This window comes from Ovis canadensis, chromosome 1 (genome assembly GCF_042477335.2).
Source record: "Ovis canadensis isolate MfBH-ARS-UI-01 breed Bighorn chromosome 1, ARS-UI_OviCan_v2, whole genome shotgun sequence".
Lineage (NCBI taxonomy): Eukaryota > Metazoa > Chordata > Mammalia > Artiodactyla > Bovidae > Ovis > Ovis canadensis.
The window spans coordinates 268,834,922-268,861,671 of NC_091245.1; the positions used below are offsets into that span (position 1 = coordinate 268,834,922).

General features: G+C 47.7%; 1 protein-coding gene and 1 pseudogene across 1 annotated transcript; both read right to left on the reverse strand.

The window, feature by feature from the left end:
• Positions 1–400: 400 nt before the first annotated feature.
• On the reverse strand, positions 401–1,512 carry LOC138428245 (adiponectin receptor protein 1 pseudogene; annotated as a pseudogene).
• A 22,748-nt stretch (positions 1,513–24,260) lies between these two features.
• On the reverse strand, positions 24,261–26,538 carry LOC138436505 (POU domain, class 5, transcription factor 1-like). Its single transcript, XM_069582159.1, has 2 exons — positions 26,114–26,538; positions 24,261–24,912 (listed from the first exon to the last, which is right to left on the reverse strand). The coding sequence occupies exons 1-2, from the start codon at positions 26,536–26,538 to the stop codon at positions 24,261–24,263; spliced, it is 1,077 nt and encodes a 358-aa protein (XP_069438260.1).
• Positions 26,539–26,750: the final 212 nt, after the last annotated feature.

Sequence of the window (26,750 nt, forward strand, 5' to 3'; positions counted from 1 at the left end):
ATGGCCTGTTATAAGCCAGGTCACAAATCAGGTCAGAGGTGAGGGAGGGACAGTTTCTTCCAGAAACAGAATTTCTGAAGAGTCCCAGTCCATCGCTTTTCCCCAGAATGGTGGGAGGAGGCGTCAGAGCTCACGGTGAGCTTCACAGCCCAGTCTCTGGGAGGGGACAGCAGGTGCCTGGCCAAGGGGGCGGCCGGGGGGAGGGTGGCCACGCCTGCTCTCCCCTACCTTTCTCAGGGAGGAAATGGAGAGTTTATTGCCCAGTGAGTGTGAAGTGGGCTGAAGCTTGGTCGGTACAGAATTCTCTAAGAAACAGACAACTCAGACTCTTCCTCTCACTTAAGCAAAGAAGTTATTTTAAAAGTGCTTGGGAAGTTCTCTTGCACCCTTGGGGGGCGATTCAGAGGAGAGAGTCATCAGTACAGCCCCCTTCCAAGCTGTATCGGAACTCCTGAAGGTTGGAGACACCATAGAAGAGGGTGAAGGCAGCTTCCGCTACCAGGACATGGAGGATCTGATGAGACTGGAAGCATATGTCGAATTTTCCAGGGAAGAAGTGCTCGGGAACGCGTGTGGCATAGAGGCCGACTCTGGTGATGTACATCAGAGCCATGCGGAGGAACCAGCCGTCTGGCCCACCATGGTGGCCTTGATGAAGTCCTCTGTGATTGTGAACTGCGTGGTAGGCATGATGCCACTCAAGCTAAGCCCCGGGAACACTCCTGCTCTTGTCTGTCGGTGCTTGGGAGTGGTGAACCAGTCCCACTGTGCCACGATGATGGCAGAGATGCCCAGAACACAGACGACAGATGCAGATGAGCTGTGGCTGTGGGGAGCAGTGGAGGGAGTAGTAGAGCCAGGGTCCAAAGCTCCCCATAATCAGTAGGGCAATCCCTGCATAATCCAGTTCTGAGAAAGTCCGAGAGACTGTCCCTGAATGACAGCAGATGGTGTGAAAGAGCCAGGAGAAGCTGAGGCAGAGCACCGCTCCCAGGAGGAACATCCCAAACACCACCTTCTCCTGAAGGGGGAGCCATGAAGTACATGTTTGGTCTGAGTGTGGTCAGGATTCCCAGAAAGAGAAACAGCGCAAAACCAAGCAGGAGGGTCCAGATGTTGCCAGTCTCCGTGTAGATGCAGAAGATGCTCTTGAAGCAGGCCCAGGAGGAGGGCATGGGCGGCCAGTGGCCGTGCAGCGGGTAGTTGTTGTCCTTCAGCCAGTCCAGAGCGCATCATATGGGATGGCCCTCCAGCACACCTCCCAGACCTCGTGCACAAGCTCTCCTCCTTCTCCATGGCATGGTGGGCCTGCAGGGGCCCACACCTCCTCCCCCGCCTCCTGAGGCTCTGGGTATGCCTGCTCCTCTTCAGCTTTGGTTGGGTTCTGATTGCCCACTTGCCCGTCTTCTCTACCCGGGCTCCCAGCTCCGCCAGCTCCACTGTGTCAGCTGCCCTGTTGCCGGTAGGAGCCCTGCTGCCCTGGGCCACCAAGGGTCCCTTGTGAGACGACATCTGGCTGGTGCCTCAGAGCCCTCCTGCTTCAGCTTGGGGAAAGGGTGGGGTCTCTCAGCCCTAAGGGGCAGAGAGCTCCCTGTGGTGGGAGACAGGCGGGCAGAGGGCTTTACTGGGGGCTGTGCACCCAGCGCTACATCCTGCATTGCTGGAGACAGCCTGCGGCTGGGCCTTTTTTCTATTTCTTTAATTGTGTCTGTATGAGACATAAGAGATGTGGGTTCGATTCCTCAGTGGGGAAGATCCCCTGGAGGAAGGCATGGAAACTCACTCCAGTATTCTTGCCTGGAGAATCCCATAGACAGAGGAGCCTGGCGGGCTACAGTCCACAGGATTGCAAAGAGTCAGATACGACTGAGCGACGAGCACACACACACGCATGAGATGACGGTGGTCACTAAACTTACCGTGATGATCATTTCATGGTCACAGAAGTCAGGTCAGTCCACTGCACTGATCTGACCATGGTCATAAGCCAGACCATGCTGTGAACCTGGCTCTTGTTTGTTCGGAGAATCTGCTCTCTCCCTCTGGAATGTCCACAAATCACCCCAAAATATCCAGGCCCAAGCACCCTCACGTCCACGTCATTCTACATGCCACTGGCTCTTCTACGTACACTGTGAGGGCAGGACGTTCACCTTTCTGTAGTTCTAGCAAGGCGTTGGAGAAGACTCTTGAGAGTCCCTTGGACTGCAAGGAGATCCAACCAGTCCATTCTAAAGGAGATCAGCCCTGGGATTTCTTTGGAAGGAATGACGCTAAAGCTGAAACTCCAGTACTTTGGCCACCTCATGCGAAGAGCTGACTCATTGGAAAAGACTCTGATGCTGGGAGGGATTAGGGGCAGGAGGAGAAGGGGACGACAGAGGATGAGATGGCTGGATGGCATCACGGACTTGATGGACGTGAGTCTGAGTGAACTCCGGGAGTTGGTGATGGACAGGGAGGCCTGACATGCTGTGATTCATGGGGTCACAAAGAGTCAGACACGACTGAGCGACTGAACTGAACTGAGCAAGTGTGTTTCCCTTATTTCCTCAGATAGTTCTGTTGTTCTTCTACCCTCCTGGATCTCAAGGTCATATAAGTCTGAGGAAGGAAATATACTTGAAAACTCACGGGTGGTCCTTCACAGTGTGGAATAAGAGCAAGAAACCATGAGAAGTAGCTGGATATTAGCCAGCGAGAGTGAACAGGCCCCAAAACAGGATGGTGTTGGCTGAAGAATTGATTGGAGCACTGGGGGATCACACAGGGGCACTTGGAGGCAGAACAGAGGGGAAGAGCTGGAAGGGGAGTGGGCTGAGTGTGGGCGACAGTTCAGTTCCAGGAAACAGAAGTGTCAGGCCTCTCCCAGGGCGACACCCACTCCTGGCTGCAGTGGAGCCTGGGCTGGGTCACAGAAAGGGGCTTGATGTCCCCTGGTCCAGACTTGCTGTTGCATCAGAAAACTCAACAAAGCAGGAGACCAACAAGACCACGGGCTGCTGTGTCGGGTCTTCAGTGTGAGGAGTGAGTAAACCTCCCCTTGAATGGACCTGGAATTGCTCATGAGGTCAGCACTCATCTCTGCATGGCGCTCCTTCCTGGGACTCGAGTTTAGCGGCTGAATCCAGCTGCTTTAGGAGAACAGAGTGTGAAGTACTCCCTAGAAGTCTGCTGCGGAGCTGGGCTGTGGCCCAATTTTCCTATGAAAGTAATGAATTCAAACACAGGAGACGCTGTTGGGTATTAAAGGAAAGCAAGCGTTTTTGTAAGCTGTGAACACAAACTGGGCCTGCAGCCAGTGAGTCTTGGTCCTATTGGCTTGTTGTTACGTATCAGAGAAATAATTCCATATCAAACTGGAAATGTGTTAATGCACTTACATTACTCACATCACACTTCACACCTTCTTCTTGTGAATTCCCAAAATTGCCTGGATTTGTTCTGAAAGCAAGCAAGTGTCTCCACCCAGGGTGAGGAGCCTCACGCCCCTCACAGGGCAAGTCAGTGGAATAGGAGGCTCTCAGGTGGGGGCAGTTCTGGCGAGAGAGGGAGGCACCTGGCACTGGGTGAGGCCCCAAGAGGGACATGTCTTCACAGCTAGACAGAGAGACCACACATCCCCACGGCTGGACGGAGTGGCCTCATGTCCTCACGGCCGGACGGAGTGGCCTGGCTGCTCTGCTAGGAGCACCAGGGGACAGAGGCAGTGGAGGAAGGGAGAGGGTCCAATGTTCTGATGTTGCTGGTGATCCAGCTGTGATGCTCCAGGGACTATGGCCTGGGGGGATGACGCACTTCAGCCTTGGAGGAACTGTTGTTCCCAGAGGATTTGCGGGGTCACCCTGGAGGAGGAAGTTCACCCCCTGACTGCCCCCTCATGCAGCAGCAGCAGCAGGGATGGTTTCTCCAGCCAGTCCCTCTCCCAGAGCAGCCCTAAGAAGGCACCACAGGCCACCAGCCACTAGAGAGGCCCCGGCTGGTCAGAGGGGCGGGAGCCCTGGTGTCTGGACAGTCTCAGCTGGGCTCCGTCCCTCACCCATTTGTTTAAAATTCTCCCCATCCCTTTCTCACAGGCACCCTAGTGCCTCCCCACCAGTACCTCCTTCCCCGGCTGCCTCCCTCCCTGCTCCTCCCCCCCACCATCTACCCCTCACCATCTCCCCCCATCCCCTGCCTGCACCGTCTCCCCCGAGCAACTACCTCCTCACCGTCTCCCCCCGCCTGCACCGTCTCCCCCCACCATCTACCCCTCACCATCTCCGCCTGCCCCCCCGCCTGCACCGTCTCCCCCCGCTCCCCGCCCCCCCACCCCCACCCCCACCCCCCCACCCCGCCCTCACACCCCCACCACCTAAGGGTCCTGAGCTGCCACTTGGTGTTTCAGCTGAGCCCAGCTGGCACCCTCACCAACCAACCTGGCCAAGAACCAAAAGCAAAAACAGTGACAGAGAATCCAAAGAGGAGAGTCAGTGAAAGTGAATTTATTTCACCCCATGACGTTTACTCTGGGAGCCAAGAAAAGATATGCCAGGGTCCATTTGGTCCAGAAAGCAGGTTCTCAGCCATCTGGGCAGGGCCTCCAGGACTCTGAGGGTGCAGCTCAAATTATTCAAACCCTGATGCTCAAGTAATGTCCGTTTATTGATAAATATGCCTCCAAAAGTCCTGTGTGTGTGTGTGTGTGTGTGTGTGTGTGTGTGTGTAAGGTTTAAAGGAGGTCATTTAGAGAAAAGTCCCCATATTTTCTGATGGATAATCATGGTTTGCAAGAAAAAGAAATTTGCAAATTGCTCACTTGAGATGACAGTAGTTTATGTGTTCCTGGCTTTGGAATCACTGGTGAAATTTAAATAAAATGGTAAAATCATTGCTGTTTCCAAGCATTTAAAGTTCAGAAATAAAATCATTATAAATTTGGAAGCACCAAGTGAAGGTGAATCCAAGTGGAAGGCTAGCATCTAGTGATCAACCTAGTAGATGAAAACAACAGCTCCCACCTTGCCCACTTCCTGCAGCCCCCCAGGATCCATTCCATGGGAGAGAGGGGAGCACCCCTGCTTCCTGGTTAGGGGCACTGGCCTGGTGGGTCCTCCCCCAGCGAGCCTAGCAACCAGGCCCTGTAGCAGGGAGCTCCCTGCTCAGTGCCTTGCAGCCCCTTCAAAGGACGGAAGCAAGTCTGTGAGCAAAATACATTCTTGGTTTGGTTTCCAGAACTTTCCAAGCAGATGCTGAGTCTATTAACAATAAACACATCCCTTTAGTTTGGAAGGCGTGACTGGAAAATGCTGTAGAATTATTTTGGCTTAGAAATTTAGAATTTAATTTCAGCCCCAGATGTTAAGACATGTCTAGAGTTATTTTCCCCATGACATTAAAAAAAAATATATGTGCTTTCTATTACAAAATTGAAAATGCACAGAAATTTTGAAAAATTAAGCAGTGAAAGTCCAGGTACCATCATGCCAGCCTCTGTCTCTGTCTCTGAATGTCTCTCTCCCAATATTTGAAAGGGATTTGCAACACGCCAACCCTGCTCCCCAAATGTGTCACTATCAATTTCCTTTTCTCCTAAGCACAAGGGCATCCTGTTACAAAACCACAAGAGGGTCATCACAGCTCAGAAGCATATAAGCTTGTGCAGCCCTTGCTCCACATTCCCCTTCCAGGGTTACCCTGAGCATATCATGTGTAGCCACGTTTCTGGGTCCACTCATCACATAGTCTCATGTTTCCTCATCTCCTTCAGTTTGGAGCAGTTCTCTTGATGTTTCCTCCAGAGCAGTGGCTCTCTAATTTTTTTTATTTTTAGTTTCTATACTTTAAAATCCACTTCGTGATGTTCAATTCTGAGTTTTGACAAATGCATCATTGTGCAAGATTCAAACCAGAGCATCACTCCTGAAAAGTCCTTCCTGCTGCCTCTTCCAGTCCAGCTCCTCCCCTGCTCTCAGTGCACAGAACCTATGAATCTGCTCTACCTTATGGTTCTGTCTTTGCCAGAAAGTCATTTACAGAAACACAAAAGACCCTGAATAGCCAAAACAATCTTGAGAAAGAGAAATGGAGCTGGAGAAATCAGATTCCCTGACTTCAGACTATACTAGAAAGCTACATTCATCAAAACTGTATGGTACTGGCACAAAAACAGAAATAAAGATCAACAGAACAGGATAGGAAGTCCAGAGATAAATCCATGCACCTAGGGTCACATAATCTATGACAAAGAAGGCCAAAATATTTGATGGAGAAAAGATAGTCTCTTTTTAATAAGTGGTGCTGGGAAAATGATAGCTACTTGCAAACAACTGAAGCTGGAACACTCCTTAATGTCACACACAAAAATAAAATAAAGACCTAAATGTAGAACCTGATATTATAAAACTCTTAGAGGAAAATGTAGGCAGAACACTCTTTGACATAAATCATAGCAAAATCTTTTTTAATCCACTGCCTACAGTAAAGAAAATAAAAACAAAAATAAACAAATGGGACCTAATTAAACTTAAAAACTTTTGCACAGCAAAGGAAACCACAAACAAAACAAAAAGACAACCCATAGTTTGGGAGAAAATATTTGCAAATGAAGCAACCAACAAGGGATTAATCTCCAAAATATACAAACAGCTCATGTAGCTCAATATAAAAAAAAATAAACAACCCAATTAAAAAGTGTGCAGAAAGACTAAATAGACATTTCTCCACAGAAGACATTCAGATGGCCGATAAACACATGAAAAGGTGTTGAACATAGCTAATTATTAGAGAAATGCAAAGGCAAACCAAAACTACAATGACATATCACCTCACACCAGTCAGAATGGCCATCATCAAAAAAATCTACAGACTATACATGCTGAAGAGTGTGTAGAGAAAAGAGAACTCTCTTACGCTGAAGGTGGGAATGCATATTGGTACAGGCACTATGGAGGATGATATGGAGTTTCCTCAGAAAGCTAAAAATTGAGCTACCATATGATCTGGCAATCCCACTCCTGGGCATATACCCAGAGGAAACTCTAATTTGAAAAGATGCATGCACCCCAGTGTTCATTGCACCAATATTTACAATAGCCAGGACATGGAAACAACTTAATGGTCCATCAACAGAAGAATGGATGAAGATGTGATGTAGATATGCAATGGAATATTACTCAGACACTAAAAGAAGTGAAACTGTGCCATTTGCAGCAACATGGATGGACCTAGAGATAGTCATACTGAGTGAAGTAAGTCAGGCAGAGACAGACAAATACATATGACATCCTTATACATGGAATTTTTAAAAAAGGGTACAAATGGACTTATTTACAAAAGAGAAATAGAATTACAGATGTAGAAAACAAACATGGTTACCAGGGAATGGAGGGGGTGGGATAAACTGGGAGATTGGGATTGACGTATACATACTACTTTACATAAAATAGATAACTAGTAAGAACCTACTGTATAGCACAAGGAACTCAACTCAGTACTCTGTAATGACCTATATGGGAAAAGAATCTAAAAAAGAGTGGATATGTGTATATGGATAACTGATTCAGTTTGCTGTACACCTGAAACTAAAACCGCACTGTAAATCAACTATACTGCAATAGGAAAAAAGAAGGCCATCTGCAGGCAGAACTCAGAGATACTTTGGGTTTGGTTCCACGCTTACTTGCATGCTCAGTAGCTTCAGTCGTGTCTGACTCTTTGTGACCCCAAGGACTGTAGCCCTCCAGGCTCCTCCATCCATGGGATTCTCCAAGCAAGAATATTGCCATGCCTTCCTCCAGGGAATCTTCCTGACCCAGGAATCAAACCAGTGTCTCCTACACTGCAGGATTCTTTACCCACTGAGCCATCTGGGAAGCCCTGGGTTTCATTCCAGACCACAGCAATAAAGCAAAAATCATGGTGAAGTGAGACAGCAACTCTTTGGTTTCTTGGTGTATATAAAGTTAGATTTATACCATGCTGTAGTCTATTAAACTGTAGTGCAATTAGTGCTGTAGTGCAATTAAACCCAGCAGGACCCCAAAGGTCCTTTGTAGAAACAGGCCACTCACCATATCCCTTGCTTCTTGTTTAGAAAAGACTTAGCCCCCTAGACCTTCCTTGAGTTCCGAAGAGCAAATTTAATCAGAAGTGAGAAAATGCAGAAACAAAGGAAAACAGTCAAGCTAGACCAAAAAAAAAAAAAAAAGTAATCATTAAACTAAGTCAATATTACTCAGCCATTAAAAAGAATACATTTGAATAAGTTCTGATGAGATGGATGAAACTGGAGCTGATTATACAGAGTGAAGTAAGCCAGAAAGAAAAACACCAATACAGTATACTAACACATATATATGGAATTTAGAAAGACAGCAATGACGACCTTGTATGCAAGACAGCAAAAAAGACACAGATGTGTATAACGGACTTTTGGACTCTGAGGGAGAGGGAGAGGGTGGGATGATTTGGGAGAATGGCATTGTAACATGTATACTATCATATAAGAATCGAATTGCCAGTCTATGTCTGATGCAGGATACAGCCTGCTTGGGGCTGGTACATGGTGATGACCCAGAGAGATGTTATGGGGAGGGAGGTGGGAGGGGGGTTCATGTTTGGGAACGCATATACACCCGTGCTGGATTCATGTCAATGTATGGCAAAACCTATACAGTATTGTAAAGTAAAATAAAGTAAAAATAAATAAAAATAAAAAAATAAACTAAGTCAAGGGCCTTTAGCTCCTCCTCAAGGATTGTAGATAATCGTTGTTATTGTTGTTCAGTTGCTAGTCACGTCTGGCTCTATGTGACCCTGTGGATTGCAGCACGCCAGGCTTCCCTGTCGCTCACTGTCTCCTGGAGTTTGCCCAAGTTCATGTCCACTGAGTCAGTGATGCCTTCCAACCATCTAATCCTCTATTGCCCCCTTCTCCTTTGCCTTCCATCTTTCCCAGCACCAGGGTCTTTTCCAATGAGTCAGTTGGCTGTTTGCATCAGTATCGGAGCTTCATCTTCAACATCAGTCCCTCCAATGAGTATTCAGAGTTGATTCCTTTGGGATATAGAATACAGATAATATTCTCAGCCATATTCTTGAACTGTTTTGCAGATATTGAGACCCCCCTCACCACAGGTGGGAGAATTTAACTGTGTGCTGCCCACCAGCCTGCAGCCTTCAGATGGCTGGAACCAGAAGGCCGATGATGTTGACTCCCCCTTACTTCACAACCAGCCAATCAGAGGAACGGCCACAAGCTGATCACATACCCCAAGACCCTCTCCTCATAGGGCCTTTAAAAGCTTTCCCAGGAGCCATCAGGGAGTTTGGGTCTTTAGAGACTGAGCTGCCTGTCCTTGGAGCCTGACCCCACACCAGGCACCTCACACTTAATGTTCCCCTCTTCCGCACCACCACCCGGGGGCCGTAAGTGGGCCTCGTCGAGCAGCTGGTGAGCAGACCTGAGTTTGGTTCAATGACATGATCTCTAAAAAGCAGCCTACGTACTGTACATAGTATTCATCACTATGTATTAACAGTCCCTTGGATTGTAGCTCCCCTCTGTTTATGAAATTCTCCAGGCAAGAATACTGGAGCGGTTTGCCATTTTCTTCTCCAGGAGATCTTCCTGACCCAGCGATCGAACCCAGATCTCCTGCATTGCAGACAGATTCTTTACCGTCTGAGACACCAGGGAATTCCACAATCTGTATGAAATAAATACTTTATTGCTAAAAATGCAAACCATTATCTGATGGCACAATTTTTTTTTTAAAGCAGTGTCTGGGAAGTGGGGTGAAGACAAGTACAGTGAAGGGAGGTGTGGAGCCAAACAACATGTGACCTCGAAAGGTTTCCTTCTCAGCTTGAAACCACTGAGGTCCATCAGAGCTGCTGCACTTGTTCACAGTTTGATCTTTCGATTCGGACCAGTCTGTTCCAACATTCACCCCCTGAAGGACAGTGGGTCGTTTCTAGCCTTTGGTCATATAAATGAAGATGCTACAAGTATCCACATGTGGGTTTTGTGTGCAGTTAAGTTTTCACTTCTTTAGGGGAAATGCCCAGGACATGATTTGGGGCATATGGTAGGTATAGGTTCAATTTTTTAAAAAATTATGGGCGGATGTCTGGAGTGGCTGTACGGGTTCTCGCGACACTGCAGGGGACCCAGCACCCGGGTCAGCAGCTGCAGACTTTGTGTGCAGCATTCTAGAAGATTCTTAGCATAGCTTAAGGTTTAATTTGTAAACCCCTATTGACTATTGATGAATGTCTTTTCCTGTGCTCACTTGTCATCCATACATCTTCTTTTTACTGGGCTGTTTGTTTTCTTATTGTTGAGTGTGAAATCTTTTTCAGACATTGTATTTTCAAATTTTAGAATTTCCATTAGGTTCTTTTTAAAATTTGTCTTTCTCTGCTAAGAACTTCTGTCTTTCCATTCATTTCATTCCATTCATCCCAAGTGTTCGATTTTGATGGAAGAAAGAAGTAATCAGCGATGCTCCAAAAGTCTCTCAAGTGGAGCCAGCACCCACTGGGGGCTTGCACTTGTCCAGCGGGTATGGATGCACTCTGCCCCAAGACTTGCTGGAGTCCCGATCCCCCTGCTGTGTGGTGAATCCAGTGCCGGCTCAAGCTTCCAGAGCTTTTGCTCTTCTGTTTGAGTCTCCACAGCAAGGCTGCAACTCTGGGGCTGGTGTCAGGCTGGGGTAGTGGTTCATGCAGAATTCATCCTTTTTGGTGGTTCGTGTGGAATTCTGTAACTTTGACTCCAGGACAAGTATCTTGTGGAATAGTCCATATCCCAGATCTTATCAACCAAAATAATCGAGTGGCAGCACAAAAGAAAGGAGTTTACTTGGGGTTTTAAAAACTGCAGTCTAGGAGACCCAGATTCAGGTGACCTGGGAAGGGTGTTCAGGGAAGAGAGTCAGGGACCGCTGAAGACAAAAAGCCATGAGCCCTTTTTGTTCAAACTTGCCTGGCCTGACGCTGATAGGAGATGGAATACACTTGTCCTAAAGGGACCACGACACCACCCTTATGGCAGAAAGTGAAGAGGAGCTAAAAAGCCTCTTGATGAAAGTGAAAGAGGAGAATGAAAAAGTTGGCTTAAAGCTCAACATTCAGAAAATGAAGATCATGGCATCTGGTCCCACCACTTCATGGGAAATAGATGGGAAAACGGTGGAAACAGTGTCAGACTTTATTTTTGGGGGGTCCAAAATCACTGCAGATGGTGATTGCAGCCATGAAATTAAAAGATGCTTACACCTTGGAAGGAAAATTATGACCAACATAACATATTCAAAAGCAGAGACATCACTTTGCCAACAAAGGTCCGTCTAGTCAAGGCTATGGTTTTTCCAGTGATCATGTATGGATGTGAGAGTTGGACTGTGAAGAAAGCTGAGCACCAAAGAATTGATGCTTTTGAAGTGTGGTGTTGGAGAAGACTCCTGAGAGTCCCTTGGACTGCAAGGAGATCCAACCAGTCCATCCTAAAGGAGATCAGCCCTGGGTGTTCTTTGGAAGGAACGATGCTAAAGGTGAAACTCCAGTACTTTGGCCACCTCATGCAGAGGGTTGACTCATTGGAAAAGACCCTGATGCTGGGAGGAATTGGGGGCAGGAGGAGAAGGGGACGACCCAGGATGAGATGGCTGAATGGCATCACCGACTCGATGGACATGAGTCTGAGTGAACTCCAGGAGTTGGTGATGGACAGGGAGGCCTGGCGGGATGCGATTCATGGGGTCGCAAAGAGTTGGACACGACTGAGAGACTGGACTGAACTGAACTGAAAGGGACCATGAGTCATTTTAGGGCCGGGGCCCGGTAAGTAGAGAGACTGTCACCAGGTTCTGGAGATGTTCTGGGTGACTTTACTGAGTAATGGGTTCAGAGTCCATCCAGGCTGGGACTACATAATTCCCATCCTCAGAGGCCTCTGTCTCCATCTGAGAGACTCTTGGAGCATCACTGACTCCATTTCACTTTTCCTTTCACAACCTGATTGTTCCATACGGTTAAAATGCAGACATTGAAGCCAAAGATGACAAAAAGAACTCACATTCAAAACTTATCGTGTATTTTGGTCCCTGATGCAGTGGGGATGGTAGCTCAAGAGGACAGGGGAGGGGAGCGAGCTGGGTGGAGAGCTACTTCCGGAGTGGGTGGTGCAACCAGGTGCAGGTGGATGCTGGGCAGCAGGGCAGTCAGTGCAGCTCGGTGACCCTCCCCAGTCCCACACCCTGAGAACGCACATGATTAGCCTGACATTCTACCATGCAGCGTTTACATCACAGAATCAGGGAAATGCCCCCTTCAAGCTTGTCCCCCAGAGAACAGATTGTCAAGCAGGGACCTGTGTACTACTACCATGATTGTCCCCCTGGGCCACGCAGGCCCTCGCTGTGGGCATCCAATCACGCCAGGGGAGGTTGCCAGGCCACAGTGCCCTGGCCACCAGGGGGCACCCAGCAAGGCTCCTGGGAGAGTCACTGTCCAGGCTGCACTGGCAGTAGTTTACTTTTCTTGTAAAAAGTTTTTCAGTTCAGTTCAGTCACTCAGTCGTGTCCGACTCTTTGCCACCCCATGGACTGCAGCACACCAGTCTTCCCTGTCCATCACCAACTCCCAGAGCTTACTCAAACTCATGTCCATTGAGTCGGCGATGCAATTCAACCATCTCATCCTCTGCCGTCCCCTTCTCCTCCTGTCTTCAAACTTTCCCAGCATCATGAGTCAGTTCTTCGCATCAGGTGCCCAAAGTGTTGGAGTTCCAGCTTCAGCATCAATCCTTCCAACGAATATTCAGGACTGATTTCCTTTAGGATGGACTGGTTGGGTCTCCTTGCAGTTCAGGGGACTTTCAAGAGTCTTCTCCAATAGCACAGTTAAAAAGCATCAATTCTTTGGCGCTCATCTTTCTTTATAATCCAAATTTCACATCCATACATAACTACTGGAAAAACCATAGCTTTGACTAGACAGACCTTTGTTGGCAAAGTAATGTCTCTGTTTTCTAATATGTTATCTAGTTTGGTCATAGCTTTTCTTCCAAGGAGCAAGTGTCTTTTAATTTCCTGGCTGCAGTCACCATCTGCAGTGATTTTGGAGCCCCCAAAAATAAAGTGCCTCTCTGTTTCCATCGTTTCCCCATCCATTTGCCATGAAGTGATGGAACCGGATGCCATAATCTTAGTTTTCTGGATATTGAATTTTAAGTCAACTTTTTCACTCTCCTCTTTGACTTTCATCAAGAGGCTCTTTAGTTCTTCTTCGCTTTCATGAGGGTGGTGTCATCCACATAAAAAGTTTTTATGTGCCCTTTTTATGGCAAAATGTAGGGCTTCCCTGGTGACTCAGATGGTAGAGAATCTACCTGTAATGCAGGAGACCTGGGTTTGATCCCTGCGTTGGGAGATCCCTGGAGACAAGAATGGCAATCCACTCCAGTATTCTTGCCTGGAGGATCCCATGGACAGAGGAGCCTGGAGGGCTGCGGGCTACAGTCCATGGAGTCACAAAGAGTTGGATACGACCGAGTAGCTAACACTTTCACTTTCATATATAGCATAAAACTTGCCATCCTGGCCATTTTTAAGAGCACAGCTCAGCTGCATGAAGCACGTTCACCCAGCTGTGGACCACCTCCAGAGCCTTCTCATCTCCTGAACTGAAGCTCTGCCCACAAAACACTGACTCTCTGGCCCCTCCCCAGCCCCTGGCCCCCGACCCCACTTTCTGTCGCTATGGATCTGACTCCTTCAGGGACCTCGGGTAAGGGAATTGTGTTTGTCCTTTTGCATTTGGCTTATGTCACTGAGCACAGCGTCCTCAAAGTTCACCCAGGTGGCAGCACCTGTTGGCGTCCCTCCTTCCTGAGGCTGAGCAGGACTCCATTGTGTGGATCACGCTCTATCCATCCATCATCCACCAGTGAGCACTTGTCAGTTTACGTTACACCATCTTTTCTTGATAGTGTAACACAGGTACTTAGGGTTTCAAACGTTCGGGTGGAACAAAAGACATAGAATGAAAGTCTTCCCATTTTGCGGCCCTCCAGCCCTCAGAGCAAGACTAAGACTGAGGCGGAAACTGGCTCGCGTGTCCTGTCCTCCCAGCTCCTCTCCATGCCCATAAAGGCCCAACCCGCGTCCCTTGTGGACTCACCGAGGTCTATGTCCAGGTCCCTGTGCTGACATGGCTGACCTGGCGGGGATGCTGGTCCCCCCACAGGCTGAAGACTCAGGACTGTGGCCCCCCGGAGGAGAAGCTCGGAGTGGGCAGGGGCGGGCAGTGGAGGGCTCCCAGGGACGCGGCCCGTTCAGATGCTGCTCTCCAGGCCAGCTTTGGCAGCCGGTGCTTCCTGGAGGATTATCTGCTTCACCCTTTGTTTGTCTTGGATTGAGAGGATCCTTTCATTTCCTCTGCTGCTCTGCTTATTTCCTGTTCTCTTCTTAAAATTCTGTGTTTGTTTCTCTTTCTATTATTCTTGATGGAATTATCTAGTGTTTTTATCTATTTTATAGGGTTTTTTTTCCCCCTCAAAGATCTGCTTGTGGGTTTATGATTCTATTACTTTTCTATTTCAATTACTCCATGTTTACTTTTAGTAATTCTTTTCTTCTGGTTTTCTTCTGTTTTAAAATTTGTTTTCTTGCATATCACATTAAAAACCAATTGTATGTCCATTTGTTTTCACTTAAATATAGATATTTTTAAATATGCTTTTTATTTTTTTTGGCTTTGTAGCTTTTATTTAATTTTTTGTAATATCTTCACTTTTATTTTTATTTATTATTATTATTTTTTAATCTTTAATTCTTACATGCATTCCCAAACATGAACCCCTTCCCACCTCCCTCCCCATAACATCTCTCTGGGTCATCCCCATGCACCAGCCCCAAGCATGCTGTATCCTGCGTCAGACATAGACTGGCGATTCAATTCTTACATGATAGTATACATGTTAGAATGCCATTCTCCCAAATCATCCCACCCTCTCCCTCTCCCTCTGAGTCCAAAAGTCCGTTATACACATCTGTGTCTTTTTTGCTGTCTTGCATACAGGGTCGTCATTGCCATCTTCCTAAATTCCATATATATGTGTTAGTATACTGTATTGGTGTTTTTCTTTCTGGCTTACTTCACTCTGTATAATCGGCTCCAGTTTCATCCATCTCATCAGAACTGATTCAAATGAATTCTTTTTAACGGCTGAGTAATACTCCATTGTGTATATGTACCACAGCTTTCTTATCCATTCATCTGCTGATGGACATCTAGGTTGTTTCCATGTCCTGGCTATTATAAACAGTGCTGCGATGAACATTGGGGTACATGTGTCTCTTTCCATTCTGGTTTCCTTGGTGTGTATGCCCAGAAGTGGGATTGCTGGGTCATAAGGCAGTTCTATTTGCAATTTTTTAAGGAATCTCCACACTGTTCTCCATAGTGGCTGTACTAGTTTGCATTCCCACCAACAGTGTAGGAGGGTTCCCTTTTCTCCACACCCTCTCCAGCATTTATTGCTTGCAGATTTTTGGATCGCAGCCATTCTGACTGGTGTGAAGTGGTACCTCATTGTGGTTTTGATTTGCATTTCTCTGATAATGAGTGATGTTGAGCATCTTTTCATGTGTTTGTTAGCCATTCGTATGTCTTCTTTGGAGAAATGTCTATTTAGTTCTTTGGCCCATTTTTTGATTGGGTCGTTTATTTTTCTGGAATTGAGCTGCAGGAGTTTCTTGTATATTTTTGAGATTAGTTGTTTGTCAGTTGCTTCATTTGCTATTATTTTCTCCCATTCAGAAGGCTGTCTTTTCACCTTGCTTATAGTTTCCTTTGTTGTGCAGAAGCTTTTAATTTTAATTAGATCCCATTTGTTTAATTTTGCTTTTATTTCCAGAATTCTGGGAGGTGGATCATAGAGGATCCTGCTGTGATTTATGTCTGAGAGTGTTTTGCCTATGTTCTCCTCTAGGAGTTTTATAGTTTCTGATCTTACATTTAGATCGTTAATCCATTTTGAGTTTATTTTTGTGTGCGGTGTTAGAAAGTGATCTAGTTTCATTCTTTTACAAGTGGTTGACCAGTTTCCCCAGCACCACTTGTTAAAGAGATTGTCTTTACGCCATTGTATATTCTTGCCTCCTTTGTCAAAGATAAGGTGTCCATATGTGTGTGGATTTATCTCTGGGCTTTCTATTTTGTTCCATTGATCTATATGTCTGTCTTTGTGCCAGTACCATACTGTCTTGATGACTGTGGCTTTGTAGTAGAGCCTGAAGTCAGGCAAGTTGATTCCTCCAGTTCCATTCTTCTTTCTCAAGATTGCTTTGGCTATTCGAGGTTTTTTGTATTTCCATACAAATCTTGAAATTATTTGTTCTAGTTCTGTGAAAAATGTGGCTGGTAGCTTGATAGGGATTGCATTGAATTTGTAAATTGCTTTGGGTAGTATACTCATTTTCACTATATTGAGTCTTCCGATCCATGAACATGGTATATTTCTCCATCTATTAGTGTCCTCTTTGATTTCTTTCATCAGTGTTTTATAGTTTTCTATATATAGGTCTTTAGTTTCTTTAGGTAGATATATTCCTAAGTATTTTATTCTTTTCGTTGCAATGGTGAATGGAATTGTTTCCTTAATTTCTTTTTCTACTTTCTCATTATTCGTGTATAGGAATGCAAGGGATTTCTGTGTGTTGATTTTATATCCTGCAACTTTACTATATTTATTGATTAGCTCTAGTAATTTTCTGGTGGAGTCTTTAGGGTTTTCCATGTAGAGGATCATGTCATCTGCAAACAGTGAGAGTTTTATTTCTTCTTTTCCAATTTGGATTCCTTTTATTTCTTTTTCTGCTCTGATTGCTGTGGCCAAAACTTCCAGAACTATGTTGAATAGTAGCGGTGAAAGTGGACACCCTTGTCTTGTTCCTGACTATGCTTTTTAAATTTATATTTTATTTTTAACTGTATTTTATATTTTAACCATATCCCATAGGTTCTAGTGTTTTTACTTATATATTGTTTTCTAAATAGCCTATCTTTGAGGCTTTCTTTCATTTTAGAACCAGTGGCTATTGGAGAGTTTGAGAGGGTTTTCCTGGTAGTATTTTTTTCCTATTTCCATTATTAATGCCTAAAAATTTTTTTGCACTTCAACTAGAGAATGTGATCTCTCAATATACTGAGGTTTTCTTTGTCTCCTTAAACACCTGAAGGGGAAAACGTCCCCTTTGTGTTAGGGTGAGAAATTCTCAGATGAAGCCGTTAAGCACAAAGGCCTGGTGGACCCACTCAGGTAAGAGCACAGTGTCCTGTTGCCCTTGGTAACGACACCAGAGGGACCCACTGGGTCATGGCTTAGACTTTGCTGGTTTTCACCACTTGCCCCAACCAAGAGGAGGGACCTGAGTCTTCTGTTACTTCTGTGTCTCCTCTGCACCTGCTGCTTTTGTTTTCTGCATTTCAGCCTGTTCCGGCTCTGCATCTCCCCCTGGGGGTGCTCTCACCAGGTGGGCAGCTCCCTGACCAGGTGGGCAGCTCCCTGACCAGCGGGAGGTTCCCCGACCTGTGGGCGGCCCCCAGTCTCCCTGACGGGACCCGGCTACCGTCACCTGCTCTTCCTCTTGCATCTGTTGTCATGTCAGGTCCAACCTCCACCTGTACTGGCAGCTGTGCTTCCTATAGAAAGATGTCCCCCATACACCCTGAGGAATGTTCTTCTCTATCGAGAGGTGAACAGGATGAGGAAAGTCAGCAGGGACGGGGCCCACAGCCTGAGAAGGATCCACAGGGACAGCTGGGGCACCTGAAACCCAGATCTCAACCCAGGGCCTCAGCCCCACCCAACCTGGCACATCTGAGCATCCAGGTTAGCACACTCTCCATCCCCATCATGAGCTAGTGCCTGAAAGCAGTTCTGGAGACCCTTCCAGCCCCATGAGAATTATATTCACTCCTGGGGGTGCCTGAGAGAGAGAAGCAGCCACCTGGGAAGAAAGTCAGCTTAGTTCCCTGCCTGGGAAGGAGAACCTCCTGCCTTTGTGTCTAAGCACTAGCCTGCTGGCCCCACTGGGTCTCACCTAACCTTACCTGGCCTCACCTGTCCCCACTTGGCCCCAACTGTCCCCATCTGGCCTCATCTGATCCCATCTGGCCTCACCTATTCCCACCTGGCCCCCAACAGTCCCAGGCCTATGCCTGTCTGTTCTCACAACCCCCTGCTGCAGACCAATGGACGCTCTGAGGACAGGGCTTTGGGGGGATTTGGGTGATGGTTCCCAAGCCCTGAGCCTTCAGCTTTGGCCTGAGGCCACTCATGCAAGGAAAGTTCACACTGAGGAGTAGGGAAGGTCTTCTGGCTCATATAGGAGTTCACTTGAATTTTATGCCAGTGAAACAGCCTGTTTGTGTCCTGTCAAATTTATACTGTACATCTACTTTAATTATTAATGGAAGAGGGTGTATGGTCTAGAAGTAAAGAGTGTTCATGTTAAAAATAAAAATGAAATGCATCCTTTCCTGGGATGTCAGTGCTGGTCTTTGATGATAAGACTCCCTCCCAGGTGCCAAGGCTGTGCTGACTCACTTGTTGTTGTTGTTCAATCACTAGGTCATGTCCAACTCTTTGCAACCTCATGCTGTACCTGCTGTACACCAGGCTTCCCTGTCTTTCACCATCTCCCAGAGTTTGCTCAAACTCATGTCCATTGTGTCGGTGATGCCATCCAACCATCTCATCCTCTATCACCCCCTTTTCCTCCAGCGTTCAATCTTTCCCAGCATCAGGGTCTTTTCCAATAAGTTGGCTCTTCGCATCAGGTGGCCCAACTATTGGAGCTTCAGTTTCAACATCAGTCCTTCCAATGAATATTCAAGGTTGATTTCCTTTAGGATTGACTGGTTTGATCTCCTTGCACTCCAAGGGACTCTCAAGAGTCTTCTCCAACACCACAGTTCAAAAGCATCAATTCTTTAGCCTTCTTTATGGTCCAACTCTCACATCTGTACATGATTACTGGAAAAACCATAATTTTGACTATATGGACTTTTGGTGATAAAGAGATGTCCCTGCTTTTTAATATGCTGTCTAGGTTTTTCAAAGCTTTTCTTCCAAGATGTAAACTGACTTGCTAGGTACTTGCTAGTCTTTTTTTTGAAAGCTTGAAGGAAGGTAACCCTGACCTATTAATGCTCTTTGTTCTGAAAGATGTAAAACTGCTGAAACTTGTGCTCCTTGGAGCCATTCCTCAGACTTATCTGAGAGGCTGTCATCCAGGCTATCATTCTCAGTTTGGCTCATATAAAACTCTCTTTTTATTACTATTACAGATGACTTGGTTGTTTTTCCCCTGGGGACAAAGTCGATGGCAGGGGAAGCCCATGCTGCAATGTGAGGCCCACTCAGCTGTCCTGGCCTGAGGAGGCTCAGCTCAGGTGTGGCAGCAGGTGGGGCCCGGGTGTCAGGACACAAGTGTTTACTGAGCAGAACACATGTTTTCAATGCGCAGAGCACACGTGCACCCTGGGCAGAGGCCACACAGTCTCTTCCTGGAGACTGGACTTTAATGTGAAAACTGACATTGGTACCACCTAGGGGCCACATCTGTTCTAAAGGCTCCACACCCTCCTCAAGACCAGGGCCGGAGATGTGTGGGCCTCTCAGGAACTTACTTGACGTGAGGTGAGACCGGACCCATGTCCACATGGAGTCTCCCCACAGGCCTCAGTGTCACTTGGGGTTTGCCATGAAGGGGCTTTGTCCGTGGAGGAGCCTGTGAGTCTCAACCAGTCCCCCACCCAGCAGGGCCTCTGGAGAAGCACCGGGATCCAGCCCAAGTTCAACTCTGGAAATGACCAGTTGGGCAGTTTGGCCAGGGCTCCAGGGAGGGAGGGGGCAGAGGAGGCCGAGCAGCTGACAAGGCCAGTTCCCAAACAGCAGTGGTGGGCGGGGCTGGTGCCATGGCTGGGAGGCTGGCCCGGGAGGGGCAGAGGCACTGGGACATGGCCCCACCCCCGTCTGGGCAGGCCGGGTGCCCAGGCCTGCCGAACCCCCAGCTGCTAAGGAGAAGCCCCAGCTTGGGGGTTCTGAGGGAAAATCTGGGGCAGCGGGGGCCTGAGATGGGATTCTCAGCAAACCTGCTGAGTCAGGCCAATGCTGTGGTCTCACTGCCTCCAGGATCAGCCACGGCCGTCAGCCCACCTCCAGCTACTTCCTGCTTCCCTGTGACCTTGGGGTCTGGTCTTTAACACACACGGAGCTCCTCCTGCTGCACAAGGGGGTGGACTCTGGGGGCCTCTGCACCATCAGCCACAGGCCTTGTGTGTGAACCAGCTGGCTGAGCCCTCAGAGCAGACCCTATGTCCACCTATCCTGGCTCAGAGCAAGTTGACCTCCTTTCAGACACAGATGAACCATATACTGAGTCCAGACAAGCCCAAAAACAAGAGCCCACCTACCCACTTTACCGAGGGGGCCACCCAGCCCCCCGGCAGGACCACCAGGCCCAGGTGGGCTCTGATACCAGGTGGGTGGGCATCAGCCTGATGGCATCTGCCGCTCCCACCCTGAGCTTGGGCTGAGCCAGTGGCCCCACACAGGGTCAAGCTGTATCCCATCACCGAGACTTCTGAACTCTCTCTGCTGCCAGAAGACAGGGACCCCATGGTCCCAGTGAACAAGCAGGACAAGGGCCCCCCCACGCCCCCCCCCACCAGCCCACTCGTGGGAGGGCAGCTAGGTAGGTGGACATGGTTTCTGCTCTCCCCCTGAGGAGGACAAGCTTGCTCCCCATGTGGGTGGAACATTCTCTGCTCAGGGTCAGCCCAGGATGGGCTCCGCCCAGAGGAGTCTGCTCATGGCATGGGGCAGGGCCAGCGCGTGCTGGCCCCTCCAGCATCCAGCCTGCTTCTGGCTTCCTGTTAGGTCACCAGTATCCAGGAGGTGCTGTTTGGCTCCTGACCGGATATGTAACTCCCCTTGTGTTTCTGGTTAACTCAGGGAGACCCTGAACAGAGAATTTTACAAGTTCTTTAATCCCTGGATCATTTGTATTCCTTTTCCACAAGCCTTCTCGGCTCTGTTAGTTTCTATTTATGCCCTAAACAAGATCTATTCTATTTATTTAAAGCAAGATCCAGCCAGCATATAAAACTGGGCCTGACTTTGTCTGAAAATCTGGCAACCCCCCACCCTCATCCCCTTTCAGCTGTGCAGCTCACAGAGGAGCGTGGGTGCTGACCCCAGGAAGGGCGGCTCCCCAGCCCTGTCTCCTGGGTGTGCTTCTAATCTTCATTTAAACAAGGGCTGAAGAGCATGTGGAGAAAACATCACTTTACAAATAATCCAGTGAGAAGCAGACTGAAGACAGATTAGAGGGGGCAGCCAGACTGTTCCAGGGCCTCTCCTTGGATGCTTGGGACGCCCACCAGCCTCGGCTGCTAGACAGGTCTCAGAGCCAGCTTCCAGCAGCTTTCTCTCCCACAGAGGCTGAGGGCTAGTTTGACAAGTTCTAAGCCAGGCAGCCAGTTAACTGAGGACCTGGAGACCCCCTCTTCTCCTGGGTAACAAGGGATGGGGAAAGGGGCTGCACACATAGAAAGACAGATGCTCCAGCCAGAGACCTGCCCTGGTGCATGGTGGAGCCCAGAAAGGGGGTGCTTCCTGCATGCACCTCATGTCCCAGCACCAATCACACCTCAAGCTGTAGAGACAGTCTCCCTGGCCTCAGGTCCACCAGGGAGGAGGAGGGTGTTGAGAGGCCCACCTTCTGACACAAAGACCCCCAAGGAAAGCAGGACTTGGTGGGGAAGGAATTACAAGGAGAGTTTCCTAGTCTCACAGTCAACGGGCCTGGAATGGGAACAGATGTCAGGTGTGGAATCCCAAGCTCCACAGTGGGGATGGTGGGTCCAGAGCTGGCTGTTCTGCATCACATGTTCTCACATAAGTGAGATTTATTGTTTATTTCCTATTGTCTAAGCATATGCTCAGGATTCCCTGATAGCTCAGTTGGTAAAGAATCTGCCTGCAATGCAGGAGACCTCAATTCAATTGCTGGGTCAGGAAGATCTGCTGGAGAAGGGATAGGCTACCCACTCCAGTAATCTTGGGCTTCCCTTCTGGTTCAGCTGGTAAAGAATCCACCTGCAATGTGGGAGACCTGGGTTTGATCCCTGGGTTGGGAAGATTCCCTGGAAAAGGGAAAGACTTCCCACTCCAGTATTCTGGCCTGGAAAATTCCATGGACTGTATTGTCCATGGGGTTGCTTGCTCCTTGGAAGAAAAGCTCTGATCAACCTAGACAGAATATTAAAAAGCAGAGACATTACTTTGCTGGCAAAGATCCATCTAGTCAAAGCTGTGGTTTTTCCAGTAGTCATGTATGGATGAGAGTTGGACCATAAAGAAAGTTGAATGCCAAAAGAATTGATGCTTTTGAACTGTGATGTTGGAGAAGACTCTTGAGAGTCCCTTGGACTGCAAGGACATCAAACTATTCAATTCTAAATGAAATCAGTCCTGAATATTCATTAGGACTGATGCTGAAGCTGATGCTTATGGTCCAATACTTTGGGCACCTGATGAGAAGAACTGACTCATTGGAAAAGACCCTGATGCTGGGAAAGATTGAAGGCAGGAGGAGAAGGGGACGGCAGAGGATGAGATGGTTGGATTACATCACTGACTTGATGGACATGAGCTTGAGTAAGCTCCAGGAGTTGGTGATGGACAGGGAAGCCTGGTGTGCTTCAGTCCACAGGGTCACAAAGGGTCAGACACAACTGAGCTACTGAACTGAACTAAACTGAAGCATATGCTCACTTTAATAGTCATATATGAGGAGTTCGGCAGAACCTCTCCCCCAAGGAGGCAGTCAGAGCACCAGCCAGAATCTGCAAAGGAGCCACTGGAAGAAACATTCATTCCACAAAACCCGTGGAGACTCAGGGAGACAGCAGAGGCCATGGTTCTCAAGGTTGGGGCACAGTCGCACAGGCATGGGGCATGGAGAAGCCAAGCCTGTCTCCCCAGGCTCTGGGTGGACGAGGCAGCGTGGCAGCTGGTAAAAGGCAGCAGGTCCTGTGTCCCTGCCATGCACCACGGAAGAACCTACCATGTGGAGGGTGGCAGCCAAAAGGGGCACCCCACACTCCCACCCTAACTCCACCTCCGCAGGCCCTACTCCACAGGGAGCGTCCTGGCAGCTGGGGAAGTAAGTCAATGATTGAAAAAAAAAAAAAACAAATGGAAAATCTGGAATTGGAAAGTGTAATAACAGAACTGAAAAATTGACTAGAGGGACTCAATAGTAGATCTGAACTGACAGAAGAAAAAAAAATCAGTGAACTTGAAGGTAGATCAAAAGAGATGATTTAACTTCATGATTTAAAGAAAAAAAGGGGAGAGAAGAGTGACCAGAGCCTCCAGGAATTGTGGGGCATTGTTCATACACCTACGTGTGCATAATGAGATGCCAGAAGGAAAGACAGTGGGGGAAAAAAAAATCCACCAGAATAATGGCTGAAAGCTTCTCAAATTTAATGAAAAACAGCAATCTATGTATCCTGGAAACTTCACAATCTCTAATAGGATAAACACAGAGAGATGCACACCCAGACACATCACAGTCAAAATATTGAAGTCCAATATTTTGGACCTCAGTTTTAAAAATAATTTTATTTATTTACTTATTTTTGGCTGTGCAGTGGCTTTTCTCTGGTTGTGGAGAGTGGGGGCTACTCTCTAGTTGTGGCGTGCGGGCTTCTTAATGCAGCGGCTTCTCTTGTTGTGCAGCGTGAGCTCTAGGGCATTGGGCTTCAGTAGTTACAGTTCGTGGGCTCTAGAGCACAGGCTCAGTAGTTGTGGCTCATGGGCTCAGTTGCTTGGAGGTCTATGGGATCTTCCTGGATCAGGGATCAAACCCATGCCTGTGCTGGTGGGCAGATTCTTTACCACTGAGCCACCAGGGAAGCCCTCTCTCTCTTTTTTTTTTTTTTTTTTTAGGTCCCAGGCTTCTTTATTTAAGAACAAAGTGATGAGTGATGTGGGGATTAAAGTCAAGAGCATCATTGAACTTCACCTTCCCTCCAACCAGTTTCCCCAAACTCCCTGCCCCCACACCCATTGTGTTCCCAATTCCTTTCTTAGTGAATGAAAAACTTAATCCCAAAGCCCTAGTACAAACCCTAGGGTTCTCTCCCTAGCTCTCCCCTTCCTCTGCCCCCCATTCCTGGGGTGAGCAGGCACCTCAGTTTGAATGCGTAGGAGAACCCAGAGCGGTGACAGACACCGAGGGAAAGGCCTCACCCTCAGGGAATGGGACCGAAGAGTACAGTGTAATGAAGTGAGGGCCCCCGTAGCCTGGGGTGCCAAAAGGGGGCCCTGGCGCCAGAGGAAAGGATACGGGTCCCCCTGTGAAAGGAGACCCAGCAGCCTCAAAATCCTCGCGTTGGGAGTAGTCACTGCTTGATCGTTTGCCCTTCTGGCGACGGTTGCAGAACCACACTCGGACCACATCCTTCTCCAGCCCGAGCTGCTGGGCAATGTGGCTAATTTGCTGCAGCGTGGGCTTCGGGCACTGCAGGAACATGCTCTCCAGGTTGCCTCTCACTCGGTTCTCGATACTTGTCCGCTTTCTCTTTCGGGCCTGCACAAGGGTCTCTGCCTTGCCTATCTCCTGCAGATTCTCGTTGTTGTCAGCTTCCTCCACCTTCTGCAGCAGGGCCCGCAGCTTACACATGTTCTTGAAACTGAGCTGCAAAGCCTCAAAACGGCAGATAGTCGTTTGGCTGAACACCTTTCCAAAGAGAACCCCCAGGGTGAGCCCCACATCCTGGGTATATCCTAGGGTGATCCTCTTCTGCTTTAGGAGCTTGGCAAATTTTTCAAGGTCTTTCTGCTTTTTTTTTTTTTTTTTAAACAGGAAAATATTCTGATTTTTATTTTTGCACGTTATTCTCAAGTACACAATTACAATAATGTCACACATCCCTATATGATTTTCTTTTTATGTATTTTACTTTTTTTACAAAGTGTACAGAGGGAGGGACATACAATATTTAATAGGATATTTCTACAGAACAATAACTTATATTATGTCCTTGTAAAAATCTGTACCTCTTTAAAACATTTAACTGAAACATCCTTTTAGCTTTGCTAATCAAATTGTTTTAAGAATTAAAACTAGGTTGTAACTAATGTCAGTACATAACAGTGACTACGATTTCAGTTTCTCTTTATACAGACAAATACACTTTATCATATTCACTTGACCAAACCCTTAAATACCTTTTAAAGGTTTCAATATTGTGCTTTAAAAAGAAAAGAACAGTGTATGATTCCAGACCATGTAAGAGAAATATAAAGTGTGTAAATTGTTGTGTTCTTTATCTTTCAGTTTATTTAAAAAAATATAAATGACCAATTATATTTTCTGTATTAATTTTTACAGGATGTTTTAAAATTAACAAATTTCCACTTTCATTTAAGTGTTTTCTTTTACATTATTTGTGGGAAAAATAAAAATTAAGGGAGATTTTAAAGGTTCTCACAAAAAAACAGACAGAGCTTTCAACTGTACTGCGGGGCAATGAATCACAAAATTGTTAGTTACTTTAAAAAAAAAAAGCACATTACAGGGGGCAAAAGGGCACAGGCGTTTCTATGCCCTGGCTTTCACTGGCATTCAAGGATGGTGTTCATACCAGCCTAAAGCACTTGATTTAGAAATGGACTCAATCAATCTAGCACTTTAGAGGCTTGCCAAACACTATTAGATTTCTAACCCTAAAAATATAACTCTCGCAAAGAAGTATCAATGGCAAAGAGAAAGATGAAAGCTAAAAACCTAAGAGCACAAAGGGGATAGAGCACCATAATGAAGTGGCAAGGCAGCTAACAAGTGGGGAAAGAATTCCAGAATCTCCCACAATGTGCCAGATACTCGTGTGTCAACAGCCAGTGTACTAAGGATTTGCTCAGTTGCGTCCGACTCTGTGACCCCATGGAGTATAGCCCACCAGGCTCCTCCGTCCATGGGGTTCTCCAGGCAAGAGTACTGGAGTGGATTGCCATTTCCTTCTCCAATCAAGGTCTTTCTGAAGAGCTTTGATGTCCTGGGACTCCTCAGGGTTCGGCTCCAGCTTCTCCTTGTCCAGCTTCGTGGCACCTGCGGGGGCGGCATAGGGGTCCGGGGAGGCCCCCTCGGAGTTGCTCTCCACCCCGGCTCCCGCCTCGCCCTCGGGCTGAGGGGTCTCCAGGCCGCCTGGGGGCACCGGCCCCACTCCAACCTGTGGCACACAGTAGGCCATCCCTCTGCACAAGTCATAGGGCGGGGGGCACGGGGGAAGCCCCCACACCTCGGCGCTGGGCACAACCCCCGGACCAATCCCCGACCCACCAGGAGGCCCTTGGAAGCTCAACCAGGTCCGAGGATCAACCCAGCCCGGCTCTGGCCTTCCCGGCTCATCGCCTCCACTGCCCGGTGGGGGCGAGAAGGCAAAGTCAGAAGCCAGGTGTCCCGCCATGGGGAAGGAAGGCACCCCAAGCTGGGGGCCTAGGAACTCAATTTTTTTTTTTTTTTAAAGAAAATGCTTTAATTGTAAAACTAACTTGAGAGAAGGGGAGGCTACGTCTAAGGGGTAGGAACCTGACCTTAGAGCAAAGGTTCTGTCCCTAGTGCTGCTGCAGGCCATAGCCATCTGCAGGCCATGTACCCAGACAGGGCTAGAATGTCATA

Excerpts from the sequence above, each read along its gene's own strand:
- LOC138436505 (XM_069582159.1), bottom strand. The coding sequence starts at position 26,538 with ATGGCGGGACACCTGGCTTCTGACTTTGCCTTCTCGCCCCCACCGGGC. Across the intron at positions 24,913-26,113 it reads TCCCAGGACATCAAAGCTCT|GCAGAAAGACCTTGAAAAAT; the intron begins TCAGAAAGACCT and ends AAAAAAAAAAAA.